The sequence below is a fragment of the Amblyomma americanum genome, chromosome 7, assembly GCF_052857255.1.
Source record: "Amblyomma americanum isolate KBUSLIRL-KWMA chromosome 7, ASM5285725v1, whole genome shotgun sequence".
Taxonomy (NCBI): Eukaryota; Metazoa; Arthropoda; class Arachnida; order Ixodida; family Ixodidae; genus Amblyomma; species Amblyomma americanum.
In genome coordinates, this window is record NC_135503.1 from 27,045,037 (window position 1) to 27,070,423 (window position 25,387).

The 25,387-nt window shown below is 46.4% G+C and overlaps 1 protein-coding gene across 1 annotated transcript in view; it reads left to right on the top strand.

Annotated features, from left to right (window-relative positions):
- Positions 1-1,764: 1,764 nt before the first annotated feature.
- LOC144097025 (glutathione hydrolase 1 proenzyme-like) overlaps positions 1,765-25,387 on the top strand; it is a 37,604-nt gene continuing 13,981 nt past the window's right edge. Inside the window, exons 1-9 of the mRNA XM_077629817.1 lie at positions 1,765-1,987; positions 2,762-2,962; positions 4,319-4,441; positions 9,142-9,236; positions 11,579-11,774; positions 12,825-13,027; positions 18,098-18,429; positions 19,424-19,611; positions 21,875-22,142. Coding sequence (XP_077485943.1) covers positions 1,917-1,987; positions 2,762-2,962; positions 4,319-4,441; positions 9,142-9,236; positions 11,579-11,774; positions 12,825-13,027; positions 18,098-18,429; positions 19,424-19,611; positions 21,875-22,142 — 1,677 coding nt within the window. The 5' untranslated portion in view covers positions 1,765-1,916. The remainder of the gene's footprint in view (positions 1,988-2,761; positions 2,963-4,318; positions 4,442-9,141; positions 9,237-11,578; positions 11,775-12,824; positions 13,028-18,097; positions 18,430-19,423; positions 19,612-21,874; positions 22,143-25,387) is intronic.

Below are 25,387 nucleotides of genomic sequence, written 5' to 3' on the forward strand. Positions count from 1 at the left end.
CAGCATTCAGCAGCTGATTCCAAGGTAGCGAGATTGATCTCAGACGCGGCGAATGCATTTCGATGTTGACGAAATGCGAAATCGCTCTTGTATTGAGATTGCGGCGAGAGTTAACATTGCGCGCCGACGTAATCAATCCGGAGGCCTCCACTATAATGAGCTTCTTGCATACAGCGCTAAATAAATAAATTGTAACTTGGGGTTTTGGCTGAGTTGGATCTATGTAATTTGCAATGTTCGACAACGGTCCAGGCCAAGCATTCAGTCCGCAAGCAAGGCTCGCGCCTCAGGGTAATCGTCGCCTTTCATAACAATGAACGAGTGCTGGTGCAATGGTGCAAAATAAATAAATAGATAAGTATTATTCTAAACTTTTAAAGCAGAGATTATAATATGGCTGGAAAATAGTACACGACATGATCAAAGGAAAACGGGCCGAGGAGTATAGGCTAATAAGCGAGTCCTTTGTTCAGCTTGGAAGAAATTGGATGAGATTCTATATATGCGTATACAGCCAGTCTGTAGCTTTGCAGACATGACTTCACAACTCACGTAAGTGTGCATTCTGCCGTATTTGGCAGTAACAGCAGGACACATTTAGTTTGCTTTATAAAATTTAAAGGAAAATAAAGAAAGTGGTCCTCCTTCAGTAAAATTGGCAGAATTTACCTTTGCTCGTTTCCTCGAATCGATGATTTTTGTCCCTTTCCTTTAGTTCTCCACTGAAAATACAGGACAAGGAGCTTACCATACCGTGTGCTGCCCTGTCCCTCCTTCCCCACCGCACACACACTGTTGTGTCTTCAGTTACTTTTTCATACGAAAGTACCGGAAGCTTTATCACGAAAAAAAAAAACAAAGAGTGGTTAGCCATAAAATTCGCTAATTGGTGGAGAGAATGATGATGTCACAGAGTCACGTGATATGGCCAACCGCTGATTGGTCACCGGGGTTCGTGACATCATAGGACCAAATAATATGGCCCAGTTTGCAGGTGTTCTGGCTGTGGCCAGTGTACTGGTCACGTGACAAGGCATAGCCGGGTGGCGGTCTCGGCGGATCTTGGCAGCTGCACTTGTTAGCGTGCCGACGGGTCTACACATCCCCACATATAAGGTTGGAATGGAGCCGGAATCAACGCCGCGTGTATCTACCGTAGTGGGAAATTCCCGCAAGCGGAGAGAGCGAGCACGGAAGTATGCCGCTGAAGATGGAGCACGGGCCGCTCCACAGGCTCAGCGCATGCGCAGACTAACAATGACGAAAGAGGAGAACCATGCTTGACTTCATACTTCAATGCTATCGCATTTTCAACACTTCCTGTAATTAATTGTCCCCTAAATTTCTTATATCATCTTGAAAGTCGCGTTCTAAAACCAGGACCTCAAGTTTGAGCTGGGGTTCGAGCTATTAAGCTGGCTATTAAGCATGGGTTACAGGCGGCGCTTGTAAGGAGAAGTGGGATATGCGTCAAGACAATAAAAAAATTCGAACGGAATTTCTGCCTTTGACCAAAGCTACCAGACATCCGTCGTCCGCCAGCAATGCCTTTCTAAGAATGATAAATGCCAACTAACTTGACCAACAACACACCTTACCAGATATATTGGCAAGCTAACCGCATCTTCTTATTCATCATTTTATGAACAATATAAACAACAACAACGGTAACAAGGAGAAGGAGAAGAAGAAGACGAAGAAGAAACGCTTCGAAGAAAGTTGCACTGACGCTACGCTGAAGGCTGTTTTTTAAGCGGTCCGGTGATTCTCTCTTTGTTTGGCAGTGATTTGGAAGAAGAGAGGACGTCAGCAGCTTCTGTTGTGTTTTTTGAAAACTGCCATCAAGGACGCCTTTGGTAAAGAATCAAGGACAAAAGAGCCATCGCACTTCGCTTCGCTAGGCCACCTTCGACACCATGCGAGCCGATCATGACCACGAATTTGAAACGATGGACGATGCGGATGATTCGTCCAGGGTGATAGCAGAGTAAGTTGCGTCCTTTGATTTTACGGCGTGATTGATTGATTGATTGTTGATTGATTGACTTTCTGCTCAGTGCTTGGTAGGCTACAGCACCAGAACGTTTATTTATTACATTCAGCGACCGGAAGTTGATCCAAAAAGCGTAACAGTGAGTGTAAAGGATCTTTGCACGTTCCAGAGACAGTGCCATGGTGCTGTACGCAACCAGGATTGATTCAGATACCCGAATAGTAGTGCTGCATTGCAGGCGATCGCCTGCAAAAGTACTTCATCTCGAGCGCCGAGCGTCGTCGTCTGTCAAGCAGTGAAGTAGCTTGGCTTACTCTTTCGAGGAGAAATAAGTCAGACGCGATACAAATCGTGTAAAGAAAAGCTGAAGTCAGGTATTCTGGCGCCGCTTGCAAAGCACGGTATACTAACAATATTAGAATACATGCTATCAGTACCGCGCTTAGAGGAATAGGACCACAAGGAAGGGTGACATGGAAGTGCGGGTTAACCCACGCAATGAGTCCGGCTGCCCCTTTCCAAGCTTTGTTGATTTCGGACTTAATTCAATGCCATATTTTTGGATGTTGCTGAGGTAAACTTAAGGGGGTTCAAGCGAACCAGCCGTTTCTTGAAGAGGCGATGCCGCTGTCCTCGTTGCGCCCCCAAAATATTGTGCTTTGTTCCACAGTTTGTCGTTTATTAAGTCTAACATGCTCACCACTGCTGTTCTGAGGTCGCGACATTCGAAGTTGCGGCACACAGTTTTCGGTCGCTCGTGCCACGCAGAGCCGTTCGAGCCAGGCGCCAGTTTCTGTACGGGACCGGCTCGGTGGCCGCCACCTTGGTGGGCCTGGTGGCGCTCGTCCTGTTTGTGTTCTACTTTGCCGGCAGTGGCATCGTAGAGATTGCTCCTTCTCCCTCCGTCATGGGCAACTACAGTCGCTGGGCCGTCGTCACCGACGTTCCTGCCTGCAAGCACATACCCAGGTGACGTGCGACCGCTTTAGTACTCTTGCTGGGCGCTTAATTGTGAATAGCGTGTGTGGTTGATCCGGGAAATTAGTAGCTTAAGGGTGGGTTGCGCAAAAGGAACATTCACGTGACAGAAGACGGGACAATTATCATGTGAATGTTCCTTTTTCGCAACCGGTATTTACGCTAGAATGAACCAACCTGCCCAACAACTCATCTCGATGAAGGACAATTACTACTGAAAACAGGTAACCGATGGCTCTTTGGGGTAACGGAGTGGATTTCAAGAGAAGGGAACCGTCAATCAAAAGTTTGGAGCCCAGGGATGCTTGCTTCAGAGTCCCACTGTGTGGCTCGTAATGCATCCCCAGCGTTACAAATCACTTGAAGGTAAGAAGATTTCTGATCCTGCCCCCTCTGATATATAGGACTTCCGTGAATGTTAGCGGAGCCCCAGTGCACGACCCTGAAGCAAACTCCCCCCCCCCCCCTCTCCCATGCTCTCTACTCCTGATAAAGACTATACCACCGGGGACAAAAGTTTGCGGGACGCGATTTTTTGTAAAAACGCTTATTGTAGCTCCGCCCCGCTACCGAGTAGCCTGATTTTGTTACCAGAGGAAGGAGCATTTAAGCCTTTAATGCCTTCATACAATATCAGGCGAATGGGTAGCGATGTGGAGGCTACAATAACCGTTTTTACAAAAAATCGCGTCCTGCAAACTTGTCCCCGGTATACATATAGCAGAGGCGGCAGAGTCAGGTGTGAGGATGGAATTAAGAAGCTTGGGGTTTTAGGGTGGTTGCAGTAGGCTACGGAGGGGACTCAGTGACAGTGGTAGAGGCCTTTGCCTTGCAGCGAGCGTATAGAGGAACTGATGATGAGAACAGCAATGACGGTGAGATGATAGTTCAAGTTCTACTGCACAGGTCGCTTTCACAGTGTGACACTGCTTAACATGCTAAACCGCAAAACGGACTGGCCAGATATTTTTTTCTTCTGTCTAGTTGCTATCGCGCTTGTTTCGGAAAATTTAATATCGTTTTCACGAACCGATCACGTGATCTGTCCGTGGCTTGACTGTCTATTTTCTCCACCAGTTAAGACCGAAAGCTGATGCCGGCAGCATCTATAGTACCTAATCTGGATACTGAGCACGTTCTACGCAAGAAGGCATACAAGTGTTAGCTTCCGTAGACTTCTCAGAAATGCTTTCGTGAGGAAAAACTTCTAAACATTTTTGCGAAGTCGTCGAAACTATTTCACTTTTTGAAGGGCCAATCGCGGCTAGACGCTGTACTTGAATGGAATACTGGGCATCTATTGTGGTCATCTTGCTGTATTAACCACTTCCGATTCATTCCTCGCAGAGAGGTGTACTCAAAAAACGGCACGATGGCGGACGCTGCCGTGGCAACCATGCTTTGCATGGGCGTCGTGCATCCGCACGCATCCGGCATCGGTGGAGGATTCGTGGCATTGCACTACCACAGGTGCGACCTTTTTCGTGCGCGGTGTTAGGAATGGGGTACTGTGGCTGTTTAGGTCTTGACTTGGTTGCGTATACCTCTAAAAGCAAGGGCGCCAGATTACATTACTTGCGAACTTAGGTACTTTAGTTGCAATTTAAGCAACGCTCGATATGTTCGCCTCTTTAAAGACATGGTCTAAATATTAGCACCAAGCGTACCTGATTTGTACCTACCTTGAGTTCGGCACATTATGGCCTGAGCTGTCGCTGTAGCATTAACCCCGCTAACTACTACTGCTACTGCAAGATTTATACGTTGTGCATTCACGACAAGGAGCAGCTAATACTTATCGGTGGTGTCTTGCATAAACGAAAAAAGGTGTTCACCAATTCCCCACAATGTCCCTGTGGTTGTCACATAACGTGGTCGCGGGCGATCGAGATTCAGGAGTCCAGCCTTGGGTCAAAGGACATCTTGGTGTGTGTTGCGGTCTCCTCAGGTGGCATCCACGTCCAGAGGGCAGACTGCAGCGCGACGCTACGCAAGAGAGCTGTCCGCAGTTAAGACATAAAGATAGGTCCCGCGGGTCGGCGCTGCAAGCGTTGCTTCGGCGCAGGCAACCGCTAATACACAAAGCGTAAGATGCAGTGACAACGCTGCACAAGATTGTTTAGGTTGCCTGCATGGGAAACGAATTCCGCTGGGTGTACCGTCAAAATAGCTACCCGAGCAGAACAATGAAGGACAGTATCAAATATGTTTTTTTGGAAGTTCCGACATCGCTGCAGTATAGTATTACTGGAAGGACGCCGGTCGTATAGCAGAAATCTCAGTTACGCCACCACTCTAGTATTACGCACTCACTTTCAGACCGATAGCTAATATGCGTCGCGTTGTTCACCTTCTGGTCAATAGGAATGCTGCGTGATCTATATCCATGTGATGCAGGCCTGTAACCTGTGAAGCATGCATGCGACGTAGGCCTTGAGAGTGAGCACTTCAGTTTGACAATCACCTGGATACTTTATCACCACATTGATTAAACAAACCTTATCGTAGTTTTCTCATTTTCCCGTTAGAGATATTTAAAGGATTTCTTGCACCAGAATAGAGTATCTCGATTGCAAATACCCTGCAATACCATTAGAGCACGCTTTCGTGGTACAGGCGCACATATATAACGAGCGCATTAAGCTCCCGAATCGACAATGGCTGTTTAGTGTTTTACTCTTAAAAGTCTTCGGAGTTACCACATACGGCACAACAAATACTGCGGAGCGACGCGGCAGGCTGGGCCTGTGCGCTTTCATGCCGCCAATGTCCAGCGCTGAAATACACGAAACTCCGCTCAAATTAAATACCTAAAGAAGCAAGGAGCAGTTAATCTTCTCATTCCAAAGCGCAAAGCGGGGCTTTTGAGAACAAATGCAAGATTATCTCGGCTTGCGGCACACTTCCGAAAGAGCGATTCGAACTCTCCGTGAAACCATCCAGACCACGCGCGGCCTTGCGCATAAATTGCCGATTTGCGAAAAGGGGGGGGATAGGTGGTCGTTCACCGAGCACCCACTGCTGATCGCATTCCACAAGACCGCGCCTGATAGCGCTAACTTTCTTCCGGTGGTGTGAATAATAAATAGCTCCTCGTTCTTCGGCGCAAGAGTGCTCTGAAGACGGGGAAAGCTCACTCACCGAACAAGCGCCGCTATTTCGCCCCTCATCGACTTTTGCGAGTGGCCGCTTTCTCAAGACACCATTTTTTTTTCTTCGCCCTGCATCATTCGCAGTCGTTGAAGCAATTGCCTCGATCGCATGCTGGAACGTACGGTTTACTTCTGACATAAGTTAAATCGGTTCATTGTTGGGAGCGATGATTGGTGGCGTGGTTAGAGATCATATAAGCCAATGGAGACGGAAATTGTAAAGAACTTGGTGAACATTTAAAGAAACAGCGCCAAGTCGTTCAGAGCGGATAACGAAGTAATAAAAGCGACTTTCCAGCCTATGTTGTCTGGGCTATAGTTAAGCCGTGAAGCGTTCATTTGTCTCATGTTTCAGAAGCGGCGAGCGTGGGTGTTCATAGAAAACTGAAAAAAGCGGTCGCTCAAAATGTAAAACAGGGTTTCAACGGCGCTCTAAAGTATGCATAACAGCTTTGAATTGGCATAGGAATTTCAGAAATGAATGTTGCACATTTTTTTTTTCTATTTCATCGAGCTTTATTTACCGTCATAAGGATTAGTGGGAAAAGTTGCTCGCGTTTATCGGAACCCCGCATATTCAACAGCTTTTTACTGGGCATTCGTCGGAGACAAGGCTTTTGGGGTTTGTATATTAGTCGTGACGAATCGCGTGTATGTAATTCCGCAAGTGGAGAAATCCGCATCTTACTGCGCCTCCTTATAGCGTTTTCTTGCTTGCTGAGGCTTATGACCGTATGACATTAAATCTCACGTGCAACAAAACGCTGTGAGCCATGGTTTTAGAATGCTTCAAACTATCTTCCGCTTCATAGTCGTGACAGTGATCGCAATGATAATGGACCACATTATGTCTAGCGCACAACAAAAGTGCGTCTCCTGATATAAGCTCCAATCATCTCTGTGCTGCAGCAGCCGAAGTCACCCTAACCCAAATAATCTCCAAATCTTATCTCTTCATGACTCCCTGCTGCCACGAATATTCTTTATTTTTTGAAAATCTATTATGCTGCCTTAATCAACCATTGTGAGGGAAGCCAACAGTCACCGAAAGCAAGGAGCATAGGGGATGTCTTTTTTTTTAATTTTTTGTTTTTCATGAATGGGAGATGCTTTTATTAATCTTGTGCTTTATTATTCTCTGATTTTATTAATCTCACATTGATGAAAAACAAAAATAAAGAAAAAGACAACCCCCTATGCTCCTTGGTTTCAGTGACTGTTGGCTTCCGTCATGCATGTCATAATGAACACCTCTTTCCATTCCCTTCTCTGCTAAATAAACCACTGGTTAGCTGTTCTACTTCTTTACGTGAAGTTCCTCCCTCTAGGTGGGTGTACAGGGAATTAAGCAGACGGTTCATTGTGGTCGGCTGCTAGACGTCCTATAGGTTCGTTGTTGCTTGATAACGTTAATCGAGGACAACACAGGTAAATGGTAACAGTTTATTCACCATTAATAGAAAGAAACAATCTAGGAAAAAATGTATTTATCGAATGACTGACTAGTGGAGTAAGCTAAGAAACCAGCCCTCGGTCCCATCAAAATCGTTTATTTTAATCCTCACGTCCCAATCCTGTTTGGAGACCCCAACCAATAAAGTAAGATCACTTTTAACTCTGCCAATCAAAGGTTGAGGAAAAGAAGATACGTCGTCCCAGCTAATATAGTACAAATATTTTCACTCGCCCCTTTATGAAATCTCAGTAATTTCTCTTTACTCTCGCGGTCTCGGCGCAGGTGAAAAATATAACTATTCACAGACGTCAATAGCTACCACTGTATACACGAAATCGTGGATAGGCTGTCTCTGACACGAACTCATTACTAAAATATTAATGCGCCAAAACTCCCCGCTTCTCGAAGACCGTCTTGCTAAGCGTCCCCTGTGCTTGCAAGACATCAATAATAACAGAGCTGCAAGAGAACACCATGTGCTTTCACTCAACTTGCGCAGCGCACTCGAAGCTACAGATGGTGTCAGTTGACGAGGGGCTCGGATTCACGACACGGTTCGTGCACACAGGGGTCCGCGCCCCTGCACTGTGCATTTGCTACAGCCAGTAGTGCAACAGCCAAGCAGGGTACCAGAGGAATCAATGCCGTTCGCACTCACAAGCACAACTGACCTAAACTGCGACTTCACAACGCCTCCGGGTTCACAGAAACCGAATGTACATTGATGGTAGCCGTTTTGCCAGTTTCTTGCAAAACTGCCAGCAACAGACATAAAACCGCACTCATCTACCAGTGCCCATGTTTGCATCAGTACCACGCCAAGCTTCGCGCTGTCTACCAAAAACTTGGCATCCCCTGTGCCACGCTATGTGACGTCATACCTCTCCGGGGCTCGACTGGCAAAGTAACCAGTGCGCTCAAACTGCTGCTCGAGTTTGTTAGAGCAGCTAAGTTACGCCCTCGTTTCTAATGGACGCGCTTGCTTCTAGCCGTGTTTGTCATCTCTTTTGCCCCTCTCCCCTCCTCAACCACCTCTCCCTCCCCTCTTCCCCTCCCCTTCCCCTGCGTAACCCCGTTGTGGCTCCTTTTCTTTAGGAGGCATTTATAGGGTTGCGCAGCTCCCGCAATTTCTCCATCCTGCCCTCCTAGCATCCTCCTCCTCCATCCAAGTATCTCAAGTATAAATCCGCACACATCAGATCATTTACAGATACTATAAAACAGAATATAAGGTACAAATTTCTAGAAATATTTCTTTTTTTACTCAACGTCGCAATCTCTACGAATTAAAGAAAAAAAAGTTGCATTAGAAGTGCGAAGATATGTCGCCGGTTAATGGTATAGGCCTTGCGTTTGTGTTTCGTTCGTTGAAAATGAAAGCGCAGCTCACAGGCAGGCGCTAATTACAAATGGAGCGCAGCTGTAGATCGAAGATCGAGGAGTTTCGTTCGCATATGTGCAGGGTACCCCACTGTATACCACCACTCCGAATTTCAAACGCCTTTCAACGGCGAATGATTAAGGGCGTAATAGAACTGACGTTTTCTCTCGCTCATTTGCAGCCTCACGAAACGAGCGCGGGTGCTCATTGCCACGGAGAGTGCCCCAAGGTCCGCGCGCCGTGAAAACTTCACCGACAGCAAGGCACTGCGGAGCGGTGAGCTGTAAGGGGCAATGCTGCAGAATGGAACTTGCTTATTCCCAAGTGGTCAAATCTATAACCTATAAATAGATCCTAGTGCGCCACACACTGTCGCATACTTTGTTGGCACGGCACTGCAGGCGCTACAGCTGCCGCTGAGTAACTATAGGAGCGCGTCACGCCAACACATCTTATTCATACACGACGATCGCCTCCATACATTAAAAAGTTACTTTCTAAACTATAGGCAACGGCTTAGCAGCAACATTCTGCGAGAGAGGCTGGCTTGAGGGATCACTTGTGACTGTGCCCTTTGCCCCTTCCCACTTTCCCTCAATCCCATCGTCCCTCTTCCCCAGTGCAGGGTAGCCAACCAGAACACTCTTCTGGTTAACATTCCTGCCTTCCTTCGTCCTCTTTATCTCTCTCTGCGAGAGCCGTGATGTCCTTCCATTTTCTTCGCCTTCTCTTCTTTCTCCTCTTCTTTTTTTCTCCTTCTTTCTCTCACTTCTTCTCTTCCCCTCATTTCTCTTCTTCGTCTATCTCTTGCCTTGGTACTTGCATTGCCTTCACTTTCGGAGTCCTGCAACTGTATGCCTTCAGCCGTGTATAGAAGTACTTACTTGAGGACGTAGCTCCTGGAAGGGTTTGCCTGTGGCCGACGATTTTTTGTCCTATGAGTCCTAAGGGTGGGAACGTACGCGCTGTCTAATAATGCAGGGAGCTATAGGGCTCAATACCATTGCAGGCCACATCACGCTTATCCACTATACGTACAGTACTGCAGAACAGATTCATTAAATGTGCGGCTTTCTAAAATCACTGACCAGTTATCTCTTAAGTAGACACGAAGTTCCGAATCTTACGTTGTTTCTTGGGGTGACTAAAATGCACACGGCCCACTCCGGTTCCACATGCTGTTCAGTGTCCGTTTCCCCAGCTTGGTCGCATGGTTTAAGCCGTTTAGCAGTTAGCTTTGCATGATTGAAGGTATCTCCGTCCTGCTGGTTTCACGGGGCCGAGCGGCGGAAAACATAGCGCGGAAAACAATTTCCGTTGACCAAAAGGCGCCGAGCATCAAGGTTTTTGGTCAGGCGTACGTATTCTCCGTAAGACAGTCCTGTCCTGCAGTGAAGTGTTGTGGCGAAAGCGGCAAAACCATTCAAAACAGTAAACCGCCACCGCGCGCCTTTTCTTTTTTTTTTTTCCACAGAGGCCCGTATCAGATTCAGCACCTATAAAACAGGCCTAAATATTCTTAATAGGTTACTCCCTGCCTCCTAGGACAATATTCCTAAGGGACCCGTCTTATGAGCCCTGAAGCCACTGCGGGCGGCAGAAGAAACGGAGGCGCATTGGCATGGCTGACATGTTCGGCTGTTGCACGTATATACGACCGCGTGGTGGGAACTTGGTACACGTGTTGAAAGCCCCGCAACGCGTATAGGGAGCACACCAAACGTCTTCTATGTTTGCATGCGACAGTTGCAACAAAGGTCACGTACCGCTGTAACGAAGCTACGGCTGTAACGAAGAAATCGCAGCGTCCCCTCGACTTCTTTATAAGTGGTTGAGCTGTATCTCCACAGGGCCACAGTATATATACAATTCCTGTATGCGGCAGCTACTGCATACGTTTACTGTGTGCTGTTCCTCCAAGCTGAAAATATGCATCTTCATCTGAAAGTAACACAAGAATTGAAAGTTAAATAATTCGTGAAATATAGGCAGTAGTATGACGCGGCTGTCATAAAAATGTCTAGATAAACATGCGAAACTTTTTTAATAGTGATAAATTTTATTGCTAGAACAGTTACATTTTTTTAGCCTTCACGTAGCTCTTCAGTTGTGTCAGTAGATGGTATACTGGCGTTGCAGTGTCACCTTTCGGTGACAAATGGGTGTACAATTTTTGGTTTGGTTTAGTTTATGAGGGTTTAACGTCCCAAAGCGACTCAGGCTATGAGAGACGCCGTAGGCTCCGTAAATTTCGACCACCTGGGGTTCTTTAACGTGCACTGACATCGCACAGTACACGGGCGTCTAGAATTTCGCCTCCATCGAAATTCGACCGCCGCGGCCGGGATCGAACCCGCGTCTTTCAGGCCGGCAGCCGAGCGCCGTAACCCCTCAGCCACCGCGGCGGCTTGTACAATTTTTCCTTATTAAATAAAAATCTCATATCTCTCTGGGCATTTCCGTTAAAACCGCGTCATGCTACTATCTATATTTTTGGGTTTGTTAAATATTTCCTTTTTCTGTGACATTTGTATCACCCCCCCCCCCCCCCCCCTCCCACACGACTGTAGTCCTGCGTAGTTAAGATGTCGTACTTGTTACTTTTTTCTCTATGGCAGGCTGGAAGTCAATTGGTACGCCTTCCGCGCTATACGGCTACTACGCGCTTCTTTCCGAGCTCGGCACCAGGTACAGATGGGACAAGTTGTTTGACGTGGCCCACTACAAGGCCTCCGAGGGCGTCGAAGTGGACGAGGCGCTGGCGGACGCCATCAAGTACCTGAGTGACCAGATTAAGGCCGAGGACTCGCTCAAGTGAGCACGCCCCCAATACATCGAGGCAGACACTGCAAAGCCCGTAAAATTAACGCTTCTTAGCAGACACTGGTCTACTTGAATGTTGCATTGCAAGTATAGGACTCGCTTGCTCAGTTGCGCGTCTTAACGCAGCGGTGCCGCAGTGGTTGAGCCTTCGCCTCGTATGCGGGAGGTGCGGGGTTCGATCCCCAGTGCCGCCGAGTACCCACCGCTGATGCAATAGGTACAAGCGTCCCCCGGCCTGGTGCTCTGCTTATACACGGTGATGTGCTTGGGAAATGGGTCTTTGACCCCACCTTGAGAAGATGAAACACACCTTGGGACATGACGCTCTTTGGCCATAGATGCCCTTGCGCTGTAAACAATCACTATTATTATTATTATTATTATTAGTTGTTGTTCTTCAAAAAAAGACGACTTTCAAGCAATTGCTACTATTATTTGCCGACATCACCCGCATAGTGAAGACTTGTCCTTAACTCGGTGATTTTGGACATCTTAGCTGGAACTTCAAGTTATAGCAACGAAAATAACTCAAGAGAAGCGCAGACATCTAGTACATGAGAAATTTATGTACAAAACATTGAAGATTTTTTTCTGTTCTGTTGAGCCTTCTGTGGGACAGCACAGGAATAAGCTTTCCGAGCTTGACGCCTGTTCGATCAGTCTTCTTCAGTTCGTCCAGCTGGCAATTCAGGCTGCCAGGAGACATTTATCCGCAATTTAGCCTGCTGACAGATAACAGCTTGAAGACACCGGGTGCTGTGCGATATATCGGTACATGGTAAAGAACTGCATGTGGTCTAAGTCAATCCGCAGCTTTCTGTTACTGCGTCTCGCATCGTCCATATGGAGCTTTCTGATTTCAAATGGCCAAACCTTTACATAAGGACAATTTGAAAAGGCAATAGACTAAGGAGAGAAAGCGATCGTTTTGCCCATTTGACGCGGCAAGTTGCTAGTAAACATATCAAGTTGGTCAGATTTCCACGGCTATGTTCAGATTTTTATGCTGAGTGCCTTGCGAAATCCCGCAAATTAACGCAGGCCCATCTTTTGGAACGCGCACACTAAGGATCTGTTCCGCCAAGGCCAGCTCCTGCGGAATCCGCCGCTGTCACGCACGCTCAAGCAGCTGGCGGATACCAGCTTTCGTTCCTTCTACACCTTGACAGCGGGCGGCAATAGATCGCTGGCGGGTGTCCTGCTGGACGACCTGAGGATCGGTGATGCCAAGGGAACCGGCGCAGGTTTGTCTTAGCCTGTCTTTCTTTTTTTCTTGGACAGCTGCGGTCAACTTTATTAAATTATTACTGAGATAGCAGTAAATGTCTCATCGGGTTCATAAGGTTGTCATCCCTTTCTGCAGATCAAAAACTTTTTTCCAGTAATTTGTACCACGCACATTGAATTCAAGAACGTTATAGCTAACATTGTATAACTAGGATACATTTAATATTGCGTTATCTTTTTTTTTTATACCCCGCCGCGGTGGCTGAGTGGTTCGGGCGCTCGGCTACTAATCCGGAGTTCCCGGGTTCGAACCCGACCGCGGCGGCTGCGTTTCGATGGAGGCGAAACGCTAAGGCGCCTGTGTGCTGTGCGATGTCAGTGCACGGTAAACATACCCAGGTGGTCGAAATTTTTCCGGAGCCCTCCACTGCGGCACTCCTTTTATTCTTTCCTTTCTTTCTTTCTTTCTTTCTTTCTTTCTTTCTTTCTTTCTTTCTTTCTTTCTTTCTTTCTTTCTTTCTTTCTTTCTTTCTTTCTTTCTTTCTTTCTTTCTTTCTTTCTTTCTTTCTTTCACTCCCTCATTTATCCCTTCCCTTACGGCGCGGTTCAGGTGTCCGCCGATATGTGAGCCAGATACTGCGTCATTTCCTTTCCCCAAAAAACCAGCCAGCCAATCTCTCCTGAACGCCTTAGCTAACAATGTATATTACGAGTCATGCTTGTACCTTGTCTGTTTCATTAACTCAGTTTGTTAAATTTATTTCATTTTTTTTTGTAGCCGCTTCCCTCCAAATGCCGTAGTGGCCCTGAGAGAGGATAAAAATAAATAAATAAATAAATAAATAAATAAATAAATAAATAAATAAATAAATAAATAAATAAATAAATAAATAAATAAATAAATAAATAAATAAATAAAAAGTTTGCCCTTTAGCTGGAGAGAAGTGAACTCAGCAGACCTGATAATTCCCATTGGTTGGAGGAAAGTGACGACACGAGACCGGAAGTAGAGTTATTTCCGGTATAGGCGCCAAAGCTTCTAATACAGTGGCACTGCCAACACACAACGCAATTCGGAGTCCCTGCGCCGCGAAAAATCTATTCTGTAGCTCTTTCTGACTATGTTGATTCGTTTGGTAGCAAAATAGGTAGTTACTGGCAAATAATGAGGGACGCGCGAATAGTACTTTTTTTTTTTTACAAACCGAACCGAATATGAATAGTTTAGCTACAAACCTAAGAGAATACGAATCGAATGCGGATCGAATATATTTACGAATATTCGCTGCTTGCGCGAATATTCAACCACCCATAGTGCGAAACACCGAAACGCTAGCGGCGCGCTGCTGCGGTACGGCACTATTACTTATGCAGTTCTTGCTATAGATGTTTAAACAAGCATTGAGAAGCAATACAGATCACCAATACGGTGCCGGAACCGGAAGTCAGCTCATTAACTAGAGCTATCTTAGTCAACTACATTAACTCGTCACTACATGAAGTCCATCCCGTGCATGCCGATACCGGAAGCATACTGCGTGGTATCAGCGTGGTATTAGCGTGGTTTCAGCTTGGTATTTCTTTTTGGAATAGTCGTGGAGAAAAAATACGGCTAGCCTTAATTGGGTGGACTTCGCGCCAATTATTTTGGAAAATTTTCGAAAATTTGAAGACCTATTCGACTCGTTTCGGATAATTATGAGCACGCTCTAATAGATTCGTTCTACGAATCGAACAAAAGGACAGTCGATTCGTTATTGGAATGTTAAATATTCGCAAATCTCTACGAATATTTCGAATTATCTCCCTGCTTGCCGATTAAAACTCGTGACGTCCTTACCGAAAGGGACGGGTTGCCATTGTTGTAAAGTGAATGATTGTCTTGCGTAGACTCTGGGATCCGCGCAAGGAAAGCAGTCTCGACGTACACATTTTAGTTGCGAAATCCGCTGGCGATGGCGACATTATATTTCGTTTTTTGAAGCTTATAAAAGCAAACTTTACGAGAGAATGCGGCGCCCCATCGGTACAGGCCAACTTCTATATACGTCCTCAGTGTTCCTTGAAAGCCTGCCGCTCGCATTTTCTTCTGAATCTATAGATGGGTATGTTACTGCACAGCTTGCGCCTTAGCGGTCCTGTCAAGAATGAACGAACTGGAACTGTGCGCGCCAATCACTTGCACTCGTCAACGTTGTTTAGAGCTTACGACACCATCCTTGACTGAGTTACTTGGCATTGATTGCTTTTCCGCTCAGTGCTGCACATGTGCGAATGAGTAGGAAGAATGGCCCACCGTCACACAATGCGAGACTGCTTGGAGGGGCAGCTCGGAGCGATGGCACGGCTTTGCATTGCCTCGGCACCCAATCTATTTCCATAGCGCCATGACAGCATGGCCACCACACATGATTTTTGGGAAGAAAGCAAAATCACAGCTCCACCTTATTCCATTGTGTGTTGGCAATGCAGTAACTTAGCAGCTGCTTACTCCTTTACCGGAAGTGACAACTTTACCGTAGTCACATTCCTTCCCTCCATCCAATGGGAACGCTCCTGTCTGGTGACGTCGCGTCCCTCCAACCAATGGCATTACTCCAGGCTGGTGACGTATTTTCCCTCCAGCCAATCAGCAAATTTAGATTCCGACGACACTTTTTATTCCCGATGGGGCTTTCAATTCTATCGCGTTAAAAAAAAATGGTAGCGTTTTAAAGTAGGTAAACAGAGTATGCGGGCAAATCATGTGTTAAACCTGGTTAGCGTGTGGTTGGCGTGGTAGACTCTGCAGGGACGTGTAAGAGTGGACTGCACGTTAGTGTGCAACCCCTCTGGGTTCTCGCCTCGCACCGAAAAAACGAGTAATATAGCGGATAAGAACTTTTGTATCTAATTCGAGCAACATGCACGGCCGACCTCTTGTTTCCCATCGATATCATCCAGGTGGGCACAAGAGATGAAGAAAACCGAGAGGAATATGGAATACATTGCGGCCCTAAGGCGGTAATAGAATATGCTCAGAATACTTTTCTTCATTAAGTTTCACTGCGCCTTCGACACTTTCACCCATTGGTGCAGCTTCCAGAAGCCCTGTAAGTGACGAGCATTGAGGACGCGTTTTTTGACGTGCCAGAAAAAAAAGAGGCAGCTTTCTAAAAAACAGCTATTATACATACTGCCACTGTGTCACCTCCCTCTCCAGGCTTCACGCGTGAAGAAAGCGCTAAATTACGCGGCGACTGAACCCAAACCCTAATTATCTCCTACCCTCGTAGACTTAACTATAGTCTATAGTATACAGGGGCTGCCCGAATTCCCTTTCTGCCTTTACTAAGGGTGATACCTGTCAGGTGCACACACGATACGCGAGTGCCTTATTTTAAGAGCGCTATCATCGCGCACCGTCTCGTTGCACATTCCTCAAAACTTCCACTGTATACATCCTGAGGGAGCTGGCTCCTTCCGCCATCGGAACAAATCCACCGAATCGTACAGCCGCCGCTAAACCAGAACGTCCATTACAAGACGGATTAGCAGCGACAGTAATATTTGTCTTAGTTGTTGCGACAAATGGCAGCGCGTCTATGGCGTGCGCTTGGCGAGAAGTGCTTTTGTAGAAACATGGCTTGAGCGCCCGACTGGAGCTGGAAGATATGTTTTTTTAATGCGAAAGAATTATACGGCTCATCAGTTACAAAATCCGGCGTCCCGTCCACGAGAAACGTACCCAAAGCCCACACGAACTCATGACCTCATCGACAGTGCCTAAATTACCAGGAAAGAAAGAAAAAAACTTATTTCCGAAGTGGGTTTCGAACCCAGGCCGGAGCGAACAAATCAGCTTCACTGGACGCTTTAATCATTAAATAACTGCGCCCTCATCGCAGCACAACACCACACGCTGTAAACTGCCAGTCTCTCGCGCTGGGTTTGGGCATCGTCGTCTTCATCAATTTCTGCCGCCGCGGTGGCTCAGTGGTTATGGCGCTCAGCTGCTGACCCGAAAGACGCGGGTTCGATCCCGGCCGCGGTGGTCGAATATCGATGGAGCCGAAATGCTAGAGGCCCGTGTACTGTCCGATGTCAGTGCAGGTTAAAGAACCCCAGGTGGTCGAAATTACCGGAGCCATCCACTACGGCGTCCTTCTATCATAGCCTGAGTTGCTTTGGGACGTTAAACCCCCAGAAACCAAACCAATCTTCATTAATTTCCATTCGGGCGGCGCGAACAGATCACATTCGCTGGCCACTGCATTAGAGTAGTATACGCCATCACCGCAGCCGAACACCCCGTGTACACGCTTTCCCATTCACAGGAAGTCAGTAGTCTTAAGTGCCTAATAATAATAATAATAATAATAATAATAATAATAATAATAATAATAATAATAATAATAATAATAATAATAATAATAATAATAATAATAATAATAATAATAATAATAATATTAATATTATTATTATTAATAATAATAATAATAATAATAATAATAATAATAATAATAATAATAATAATAATAATAATAATAATAATAATAATAATAATAATAATAATAATGAGTTTATTTCCCCTCGGTACAAGGAAAAGGAGCAGCCGCGAAAAGCTGCGACGAAGAGCAGCTTGACGGGGCGACTGCCCCCATATTTGACAACAGCTGGCAGCATGACACGAGTCAGCACACAGTGAAACAACCAAAAAGGTTAACAATGAAAATAATTGAAAATAATACTGCAAAAAAAAGCAATTAAATAGTCCAGGCAAAATCCATGGCAGTATTACAGAGAAACATATGAAAGAAAACAGTGCACACTTGACAGGACTTCTCATAGGAGGGAATGAAGATTTTCATTGATAATACGGCATCTAAGACATCATAAATTAGGTTGGGACTGTTGTATTGCTCTTGTGGTATAATGTGAGTAGTAATTTATGATTGTAATAGTCAGAAAGTATAAAACCGGCGCAAAAGCACCGGTGAAAACGTGCGTTTATATTCCGCAATTTTTCTCTTTCTTTCCGTCTACAATACGGAAGCCGATATTTATGCCGCATGGTTTCTGCCTTGCGACGCGCGTTGCGCCAGCAGCAGGTAAATCCTCCACGTATGGCACCTCTTCCCTGGTGACGGCGGCCGACCTGGACGACTACCAGCCGGTGTGGAAGGACGCGCTACGCACCACCATCAGCGGCAGTCCCGAGCGTGAGCTGGTGGTGTTCACGGCTCCCCCACCGACGTCGGGCGCCGTGCTCTCCCACATCCTGGGCGTGATGAACGCCAAGCGGCTGCGCGACGACCCGGCTCTCAAGAACCGCTACGCGCTCACGCTGGCAAACATGCACTACATGGCCGAGTCATTCAAGTACGCGCTCGCCAAGCGCTCCTCGCTCGGAGACGACGATTACGTCGACATTAGGAAGGTACGGGAAGGAAGCATCTTTGTACGCTTGCACGGTGTGTGCGGCTTGTGGGATCTGATGTCCCGAAGCTATAGGTGGGTCATGAGTGACGTTGTATATTGGATTTTTTTTGACGTGCACTGACACTGCACCGCACACGAGGTGCATTTTGCAGCGTTGAGGCACTGAGGTACTGAAGCAATTAAGTTACTTCAGAGCGAGGGGAGGAGAGCATCAGGACGCGAGAGAAGTTAGCATCTTCTAAATAGATGGAAATCAATGCGACACGTGGTTCGTGGTCATGACAGGCACATCACGTGACGTCACTTACAACGCGATGTTTCCGCAGTCTTCTATATCACTCCAAACCTTCCGGCGGCTAATTCCAATCAGCTCACGATGATAGATGCGCTAAGCCGCTAAGGTTAGTTCGATCGCTTTTTATAGTTTCGCATTCATCGAAATGCGAAACGCGATGGGGATTCAATCGCACGACCCTGGACTCAACAGCTATGGGGTTTATTCTGTGACATGTCACCTCAGATTACTCAAAAGTTGTAAATGCTGCCGGAACTCGGCGTATACTCTTCGAAATTTCTCATCCCGTGCTGCTAACTGACTTCAGTTTCTGGGTCTCATCAGAAAACAATGAACGTTACCACCGTCTGTGTTTCTCCTAGGCTCAACCGGGTGCGTACTGCCCTTCATTTTCTAAGATATGCACTATGGCAACAAAGGGCACAACAAAGGGACAGGGCTAGCTTGCAAGCTGCATGTTCGTCGCTTTTCGTCCGAGGTCCATCCCTATTACGAAAGCTTTAAATAAATTATCAATAATTCCTAACGGGGCAGCAGATGGCGCTGCCGTCGCGGTGGTTCGACATCCAGCAAACGTTAAAAGAATGCCTACTACATGGCCTGTGACCACCACTAGATCACCAATGATTTCCGCTTCTATAACATGTCTTGAAGTAGAACTCGTGTCGGCGCTGCGTCTTTGTTGGCGCATCGGCAGTCCCTGCAGGACATGCTGTCCCAGCACTACGCGCGAGATATCCTCAACTCGATCCTGCCGGACAGAACGAGGAGACCCGAGGAATACCTGCATGGCCCTGCCGGGTTCTCCGACAAAGGCACAAGCAACCTGATCCTCTACTCGCCGGCTGGGGATGTCCTCATCATCTCCAGCACGCTGCACGGCCCGTACGTTTTCAGAAGAATCTTCGCGAAGAGCCATGTCGAAATGAAGATGAGGCTAAAACGGGTGGTCACGTGATGTACGGGGGGCATACAAAATCTCCAAGCCACAAGGTATGCTTTTGAGCAGTATATTCTGGCGCTTAAGACGACTATTAAGCTTCCAAGGATCTCAAAGGTGAAATGATCTTCTCCTACACCATACAGAGATGTTGAGGTTAGAGGATGCACCCACCCAGAAACCCCACCCAGAAACTTAACTACAGAATTTCCAGTTTTTTAAACGATCACCATCCTGCTGTAAACATTATCCAGGAAAGTAAGTCATTGAAAGCTTTCAAAAATAGCATCACTATGCATCTGTTGTCACTGCAGGCATAACCACTATTTCCGTTTTTATTGTGTTGTTTCTCAGAGTATTTGTCCAATTGTACATAAATGTTCAATATGAAATACCGCAGTTTCAATGTTCACCAACCGTTCTGTATTTCCATCTCGTTTTGTGTTTATTTTATGCGCTGACTGTCTCGTGCTCTCGAATGGGAGCAAGAAGGGCGCAGACTCATTCTTAGGCATCCATTTGTCTCTTGGTCGACGCTCTAGGCAACTGTACCATGCGTTGTCTGAATAAACTGTTTGACTTTGACTTTGAGGATGTCGTAAACTCTTCGCTACAGGGTTTTAAAATACGACCTCATGACCTAGGAACTTCTGACACGCCCTGCACAATGCGACAGCCTGTTATGTTTGTATGATGTGTACTGGATTCTTTTGTTTTGCTTCTATTGATGGCCTTGAACAAATTGATTGAATGAAATGTCGGCCTCTAAAGCACCTGCTTATAAACGTGATAAATTCTGAAACGTCGGGATTACGAAATTAAAAAAGAAACTACATGCAGGTAACCGAATGCGGGGTTTCGTTAGTTACACCTGCGCTGAATTTATTTTCCACAGGTCAAACCGCTCAGAGTAGTTTTTCATAGTTTGCTAGTTATTGCGTCTGCATGTTTTATAACAGTGAAGAGCCGTGAAAAAATAGTGCGTTCTGCTATTTTACCCCGCACCTCTAGCAACAAAAAATCTCAGTTAGATGCGCCCGTCATCACAGTGTGTGAAAGGGCGCGCAGCAACGCGTTGATCGCTTCCATTCTCTCTAGTTTTGTACTTACAGATGCCAAGGAGAAGCTGCAGTTAACGAATACGTGTGCGACACCACTCCATCTACACGGGTGTTGGCCTGAGAAATATCGCAACATGTGCTACATGTGTGCAGCTGGGCTTTGTTCTCTGACTTCTTCGCTGCACCGTTGCTACTGTAACAGTGGCATGGCGTGGTCAGGCAACTTTCTCATTTAGATGCGGCCCCTAAGACAACTACGGTTGAACCTCATTATAACGAAGTTGAAGGGTCCCATTATAGCCGTAACTTCGTTATAGCCCGTGTTGACCGAACTTCCAAGGGGAGTCATCATTTCGTCGTTATATCCATTTTTTTGTTATAAAGCGTTTCGTTATAACGAGGTTCTAGTGAGTTTCACGCTACTGCCACAGTAATTATTCAAATCTATGGAATTGTACGTATCCCCTTGTTGTTTAGCATGTGTTTTACTCCTACACGTAACGCTGTATGTACAGCCTGTTTCAAAAGTATGCAGCCCAAAATGTTTGCATGTGGACCATGCATGTCTGCTTCGGTGTGCATCCCCAGTGTTCCAAACACTTCAGGGTGAGATTAATTATTGTCTTAACCTTTCTGAAAGTTGAACTTCCACGGATGGAACACAGCCTCACTACACGGCCTTTAAAAAGATATTTCTCGGCCCTTCCCATTTGACGAATTGGTAAACGCTCTTGCCTCACTGCGTGAGATATGCCATCTTTCATCGCCAGTTGACGCACGGTAGGCATGCCGTTCTCTTTTCGTCAACTTCCTACGTATCTGCCATGTCCAACATTCTTGGGCAAAAAATTCTGAATATTGAAATATTGTATGGCACTTTTTGGGAAATATTGAAGGTAATGAATGATCCATTCTCCCAATGCGTCGAAAAATCTTTCTTGTAAAGTCATTTCACGGCTCGCATCGATCGAGCAGTTAATACTGCCATAGAAAACCAGTGAAAAAATTTTTGACAATAGCAAAAAAGTTAATTTCAAACAAATGCAAGCTTGTCGACGGGACGGAATAGGGGACGGAAGATAGTTGTTTATTCTAACTTTAAGGATACTAACTGGATGAGCTGACAAATAAACACTCGCGCGCGCAGGTTCGGCAGCCTACGCATGTCCAAGCAAACGGGTGTGCTGTTCAACAACGCGCTGGGCGACTTCAGCGACCTGGAGGTGGCCACGCGAGTCATGGGCGGCGGCAGTGTAAACATCGTGTCCGAGAGTGACGCGAGCCGCGCCAACAGCATGGCGCCCTTCAAGCGGCCCCTCACCTCCTTGTCTCCGACGCTGGTGCTGGGGCCCAGAAAATCACTCCTCGCACTCGCCGGCGCCGGTGGCTTGCGCATTCCCACCAGCTTGGCCCAGGTTAGTCTGACCTCGCGATTTGAACAGAAAGGCGTTAGTTTATGTAAACGAGGTGATTTTTTCAGACCACATTCTCAACCAATTGTTTACACTCTAAACACGAGCGCGTCTTTATGGGAGTAAAACGTGAGTAAAGTGCCCTCTAGTGCACTTCCTCTCAAAAAGGAGAGCACTAGAGAACAGATTCATCATCATTATCATCATCAGCATACTACACCCACTGTTGGAAAAAGGCATCGCCCATGTCTCTCCAATTAACCCTGTGCTTTGCCAGCTGCATCCACCCGTTGCCTGCAAACTTCTTAATCTCATCCGCCCACCTAACCTCCTGCCGCCCCCTGCTACGCTTGCCTTCTGTTGGAATCCACTCCATTAAGCCCATTTCTTCCTTTTAATTTCCACTAGAATGTCATTAACTCGCGTTTGTTCCCTCACCCACTCTGCCTGCTTCGGGTCTCTTAACATTACACCTATCATTTTTCTTTCCATGGCTCGCTGCGTTGTCCTTACAACTTACTCCTTTTTTGCTCCTTTCTGTTTAGAGTGTACGCTAAAAGGTGGCCTTGGTGCTATTTACATTCGGTATTATAACTACCGAAAGCAGGTCTGTGCAAGGGAGGGAACGGGGGCTGTTCTGAGAATCACTGTTACGAATATGGTTTTGGATTTGAAACTCCTTATGTAACCTAAGTTGCAACCGGAGTTTTATTGTATGAAGGTAAGTAGGATCTGTTTACTCTAGCGGTCCGTAACTCGAGGCATCTGCCGATAGGAAGCTCTACCAGCTAAACCTGATCGACCCCTCAGGAAAGTCGCTAACAGTGGCTGGAAGTTGGGTTAGGACGACTTTATTCTATGAAGTTTCAATACTCTGTGCCCAAAAAGTAGGCACGAAACTTGGACTCTAATAATTTCTGTCACGGTCGGGAATGGTCTTTTTCACCTTCCGCCACAATTACGCCAGTGACAGCGTTTATGCAAGTTTTTGAAACAGGCAATGGATCTCTACTCCACAGGTGCCCTAACTACTGATGCTCTCCTTCCACCGTTTGATACTACTTCAGTATTATGTTCGCGCTTCAACATCGCAAGGAGCGCATTAAAACAGCGATATCTATTTCGCTTCTAGCCGTTTTTTACGGCAAATATGTAATGTACTGATGTTGAAGTGGAACCGCTAAAATTGTTGAGCAAATATCATTGACCTTCCGTCTCCTGTCGCCTAGAAGTTTCAAAGCCCAAATACCTTTAGCATCACGAGTTAGTGACTAAATGTCATGTTGCTCTCTGCTATAACCAGAAATAATGTAGCACTTATATTAGTCAGGGTGTTAAATTATCTTCAAAAGTTTGATCGCTACCGAGGCACTCTTCCTTACGAAGCACTAGGAATCTACCTGATGCTTTAGGAAGAAAACACACGATGTGGTTTTCACCAAAAACCAAAGCTGCATAGCTTTTGGTTCAGGACACTGTATTTGGCCCCGAAGGAAAACTGCGCGATATAGCAGCGTATTTATTGTTCACGAGGGAATAACAATTTTTGTTTCGTCCGGGACTCGGGTCACTCTCTGGGGTGGTCCGCTGCGAGAAAAGCGGGCCACGACGCCGCTTCTTTGAAAGGGGGTGGGGGGGGGGGGGGGGCGATACTTAGTTTCAAGAGACCCGTCATCAGTCAGTCTACCACGGCGCGGCATTATGGGGCAATCGGACGAGAATCATAGGCCTAGCGAAGGTTCCGTGAGGCGCCTGCTGCTCATATATCTCTCTCATGCGGAAACGTCCGCTCTAGCCTGTCCCTTAGCTCAGCACAGTTCGATATATTGCCTCCAGCCGTGCACCGCTATTTGCCTTCTGCCGAAGCTAGCCTGTCTTTATTACAAAGCAGTGTCTCAGTCGTCCGAATAGAAGAGAATGCTCAGCAATTTAGTGAGGAGATATTTGGGATCACGTACGACAACTAACCCGCTTTCGGAGTGAAAAGCGACATTTTATATTACAACGTTATACGCGTGTTCCACTGCACATAGAACCGGAGATTTCCCACACAAAATAGAGCGATTTGGTTCGCTTCTTGCGACATTAATAATTTGGAGACCTCGATACGTTGGTAAGAAAAGGGAACAGAAAGTGAGCGCGTGACATGCGCCAAGAGAAACAATTTTTGTTGTTTATTACGAACGAATATTTATTCGTGTTTGTAAAACTTGTGGTAAAACTGGATCATTGGAAAGCAAGCCTCCTATCGACCTATCTGTGTGTTTCAACCAAGCGGCAAGCCTCAGTTGGCTTAATATTTCAGAGCGCGACGAGTTAGAACTTAGCTGCTATTGCATTTTGTACGTACAGTCGTGCTGAGTTTGACCTGCAACACCTGCGATAGCTCGGTAGCGCCAGTCGAGGCAATGATTTCTTAGCTTCAGGTGACAAACATAACCTACAACAATGCGGCAGGGGCGAGCGCAGTGCGACTTGAGCTCTGTAGCGAGTGAATGCGCCGTGATGCAGGATACCGCAAGCTCTACTGGAACGGCCGTTAGATGCATTACTGCCACCAATCGGCTTCCACTGGTTTGTGAAGGCAGCTCCTACCACCTCTTTCATGTTGTAAGTCTTACTGATGGTCGCTGCACATTCTGGAGAGCTTTAAGCTTTTCTCGTCATGCTCGTAGTGCCGTCTATAGGGACACCTTTCAATGCTACTGTAGGCCGACAGGTCATCTTCCCGGCAATGTTGTCTTTAAACGATTTCATAATATCGCTTCTTCAGGTGGCAATCAGAGTGCTTTGGGAGAAGAAGGATATCAAGCAAGCAATCGACTACCCGCGCATACACACCGACGTTCTTACCGGTTCCATTGAGTACGAGCCGCTGATGCCCGAGGTGAGGAAACTCCCTGCCACTGAAACCGTGTCTGCGTTATTAAAAGTTGCCGTTTTATCGAATACGCGAGGCAAAGTAAGCGGTCGCTTGCTCTCATCTATTTCTGCTGCCTTCTAGAAGAATTCACGTGACGCTATTCGTGCCTGCATATTTCTTGGGCCAAAAAAACTCTTAGAAAAATTTCTTTGGGCAGTCTATAGACCGTCCATAGACTTTTGTTTATGATGTCTATAGAATGTCTATAGACAAATGCTAGAGAATAGTTTACAGGAAATAGAAATACTATACACAGTCTACAGACAATCTACAGATTTATGGTGCACCTCTGGCAAGTTAGAAACCAATCATAGAGCTGATGAGA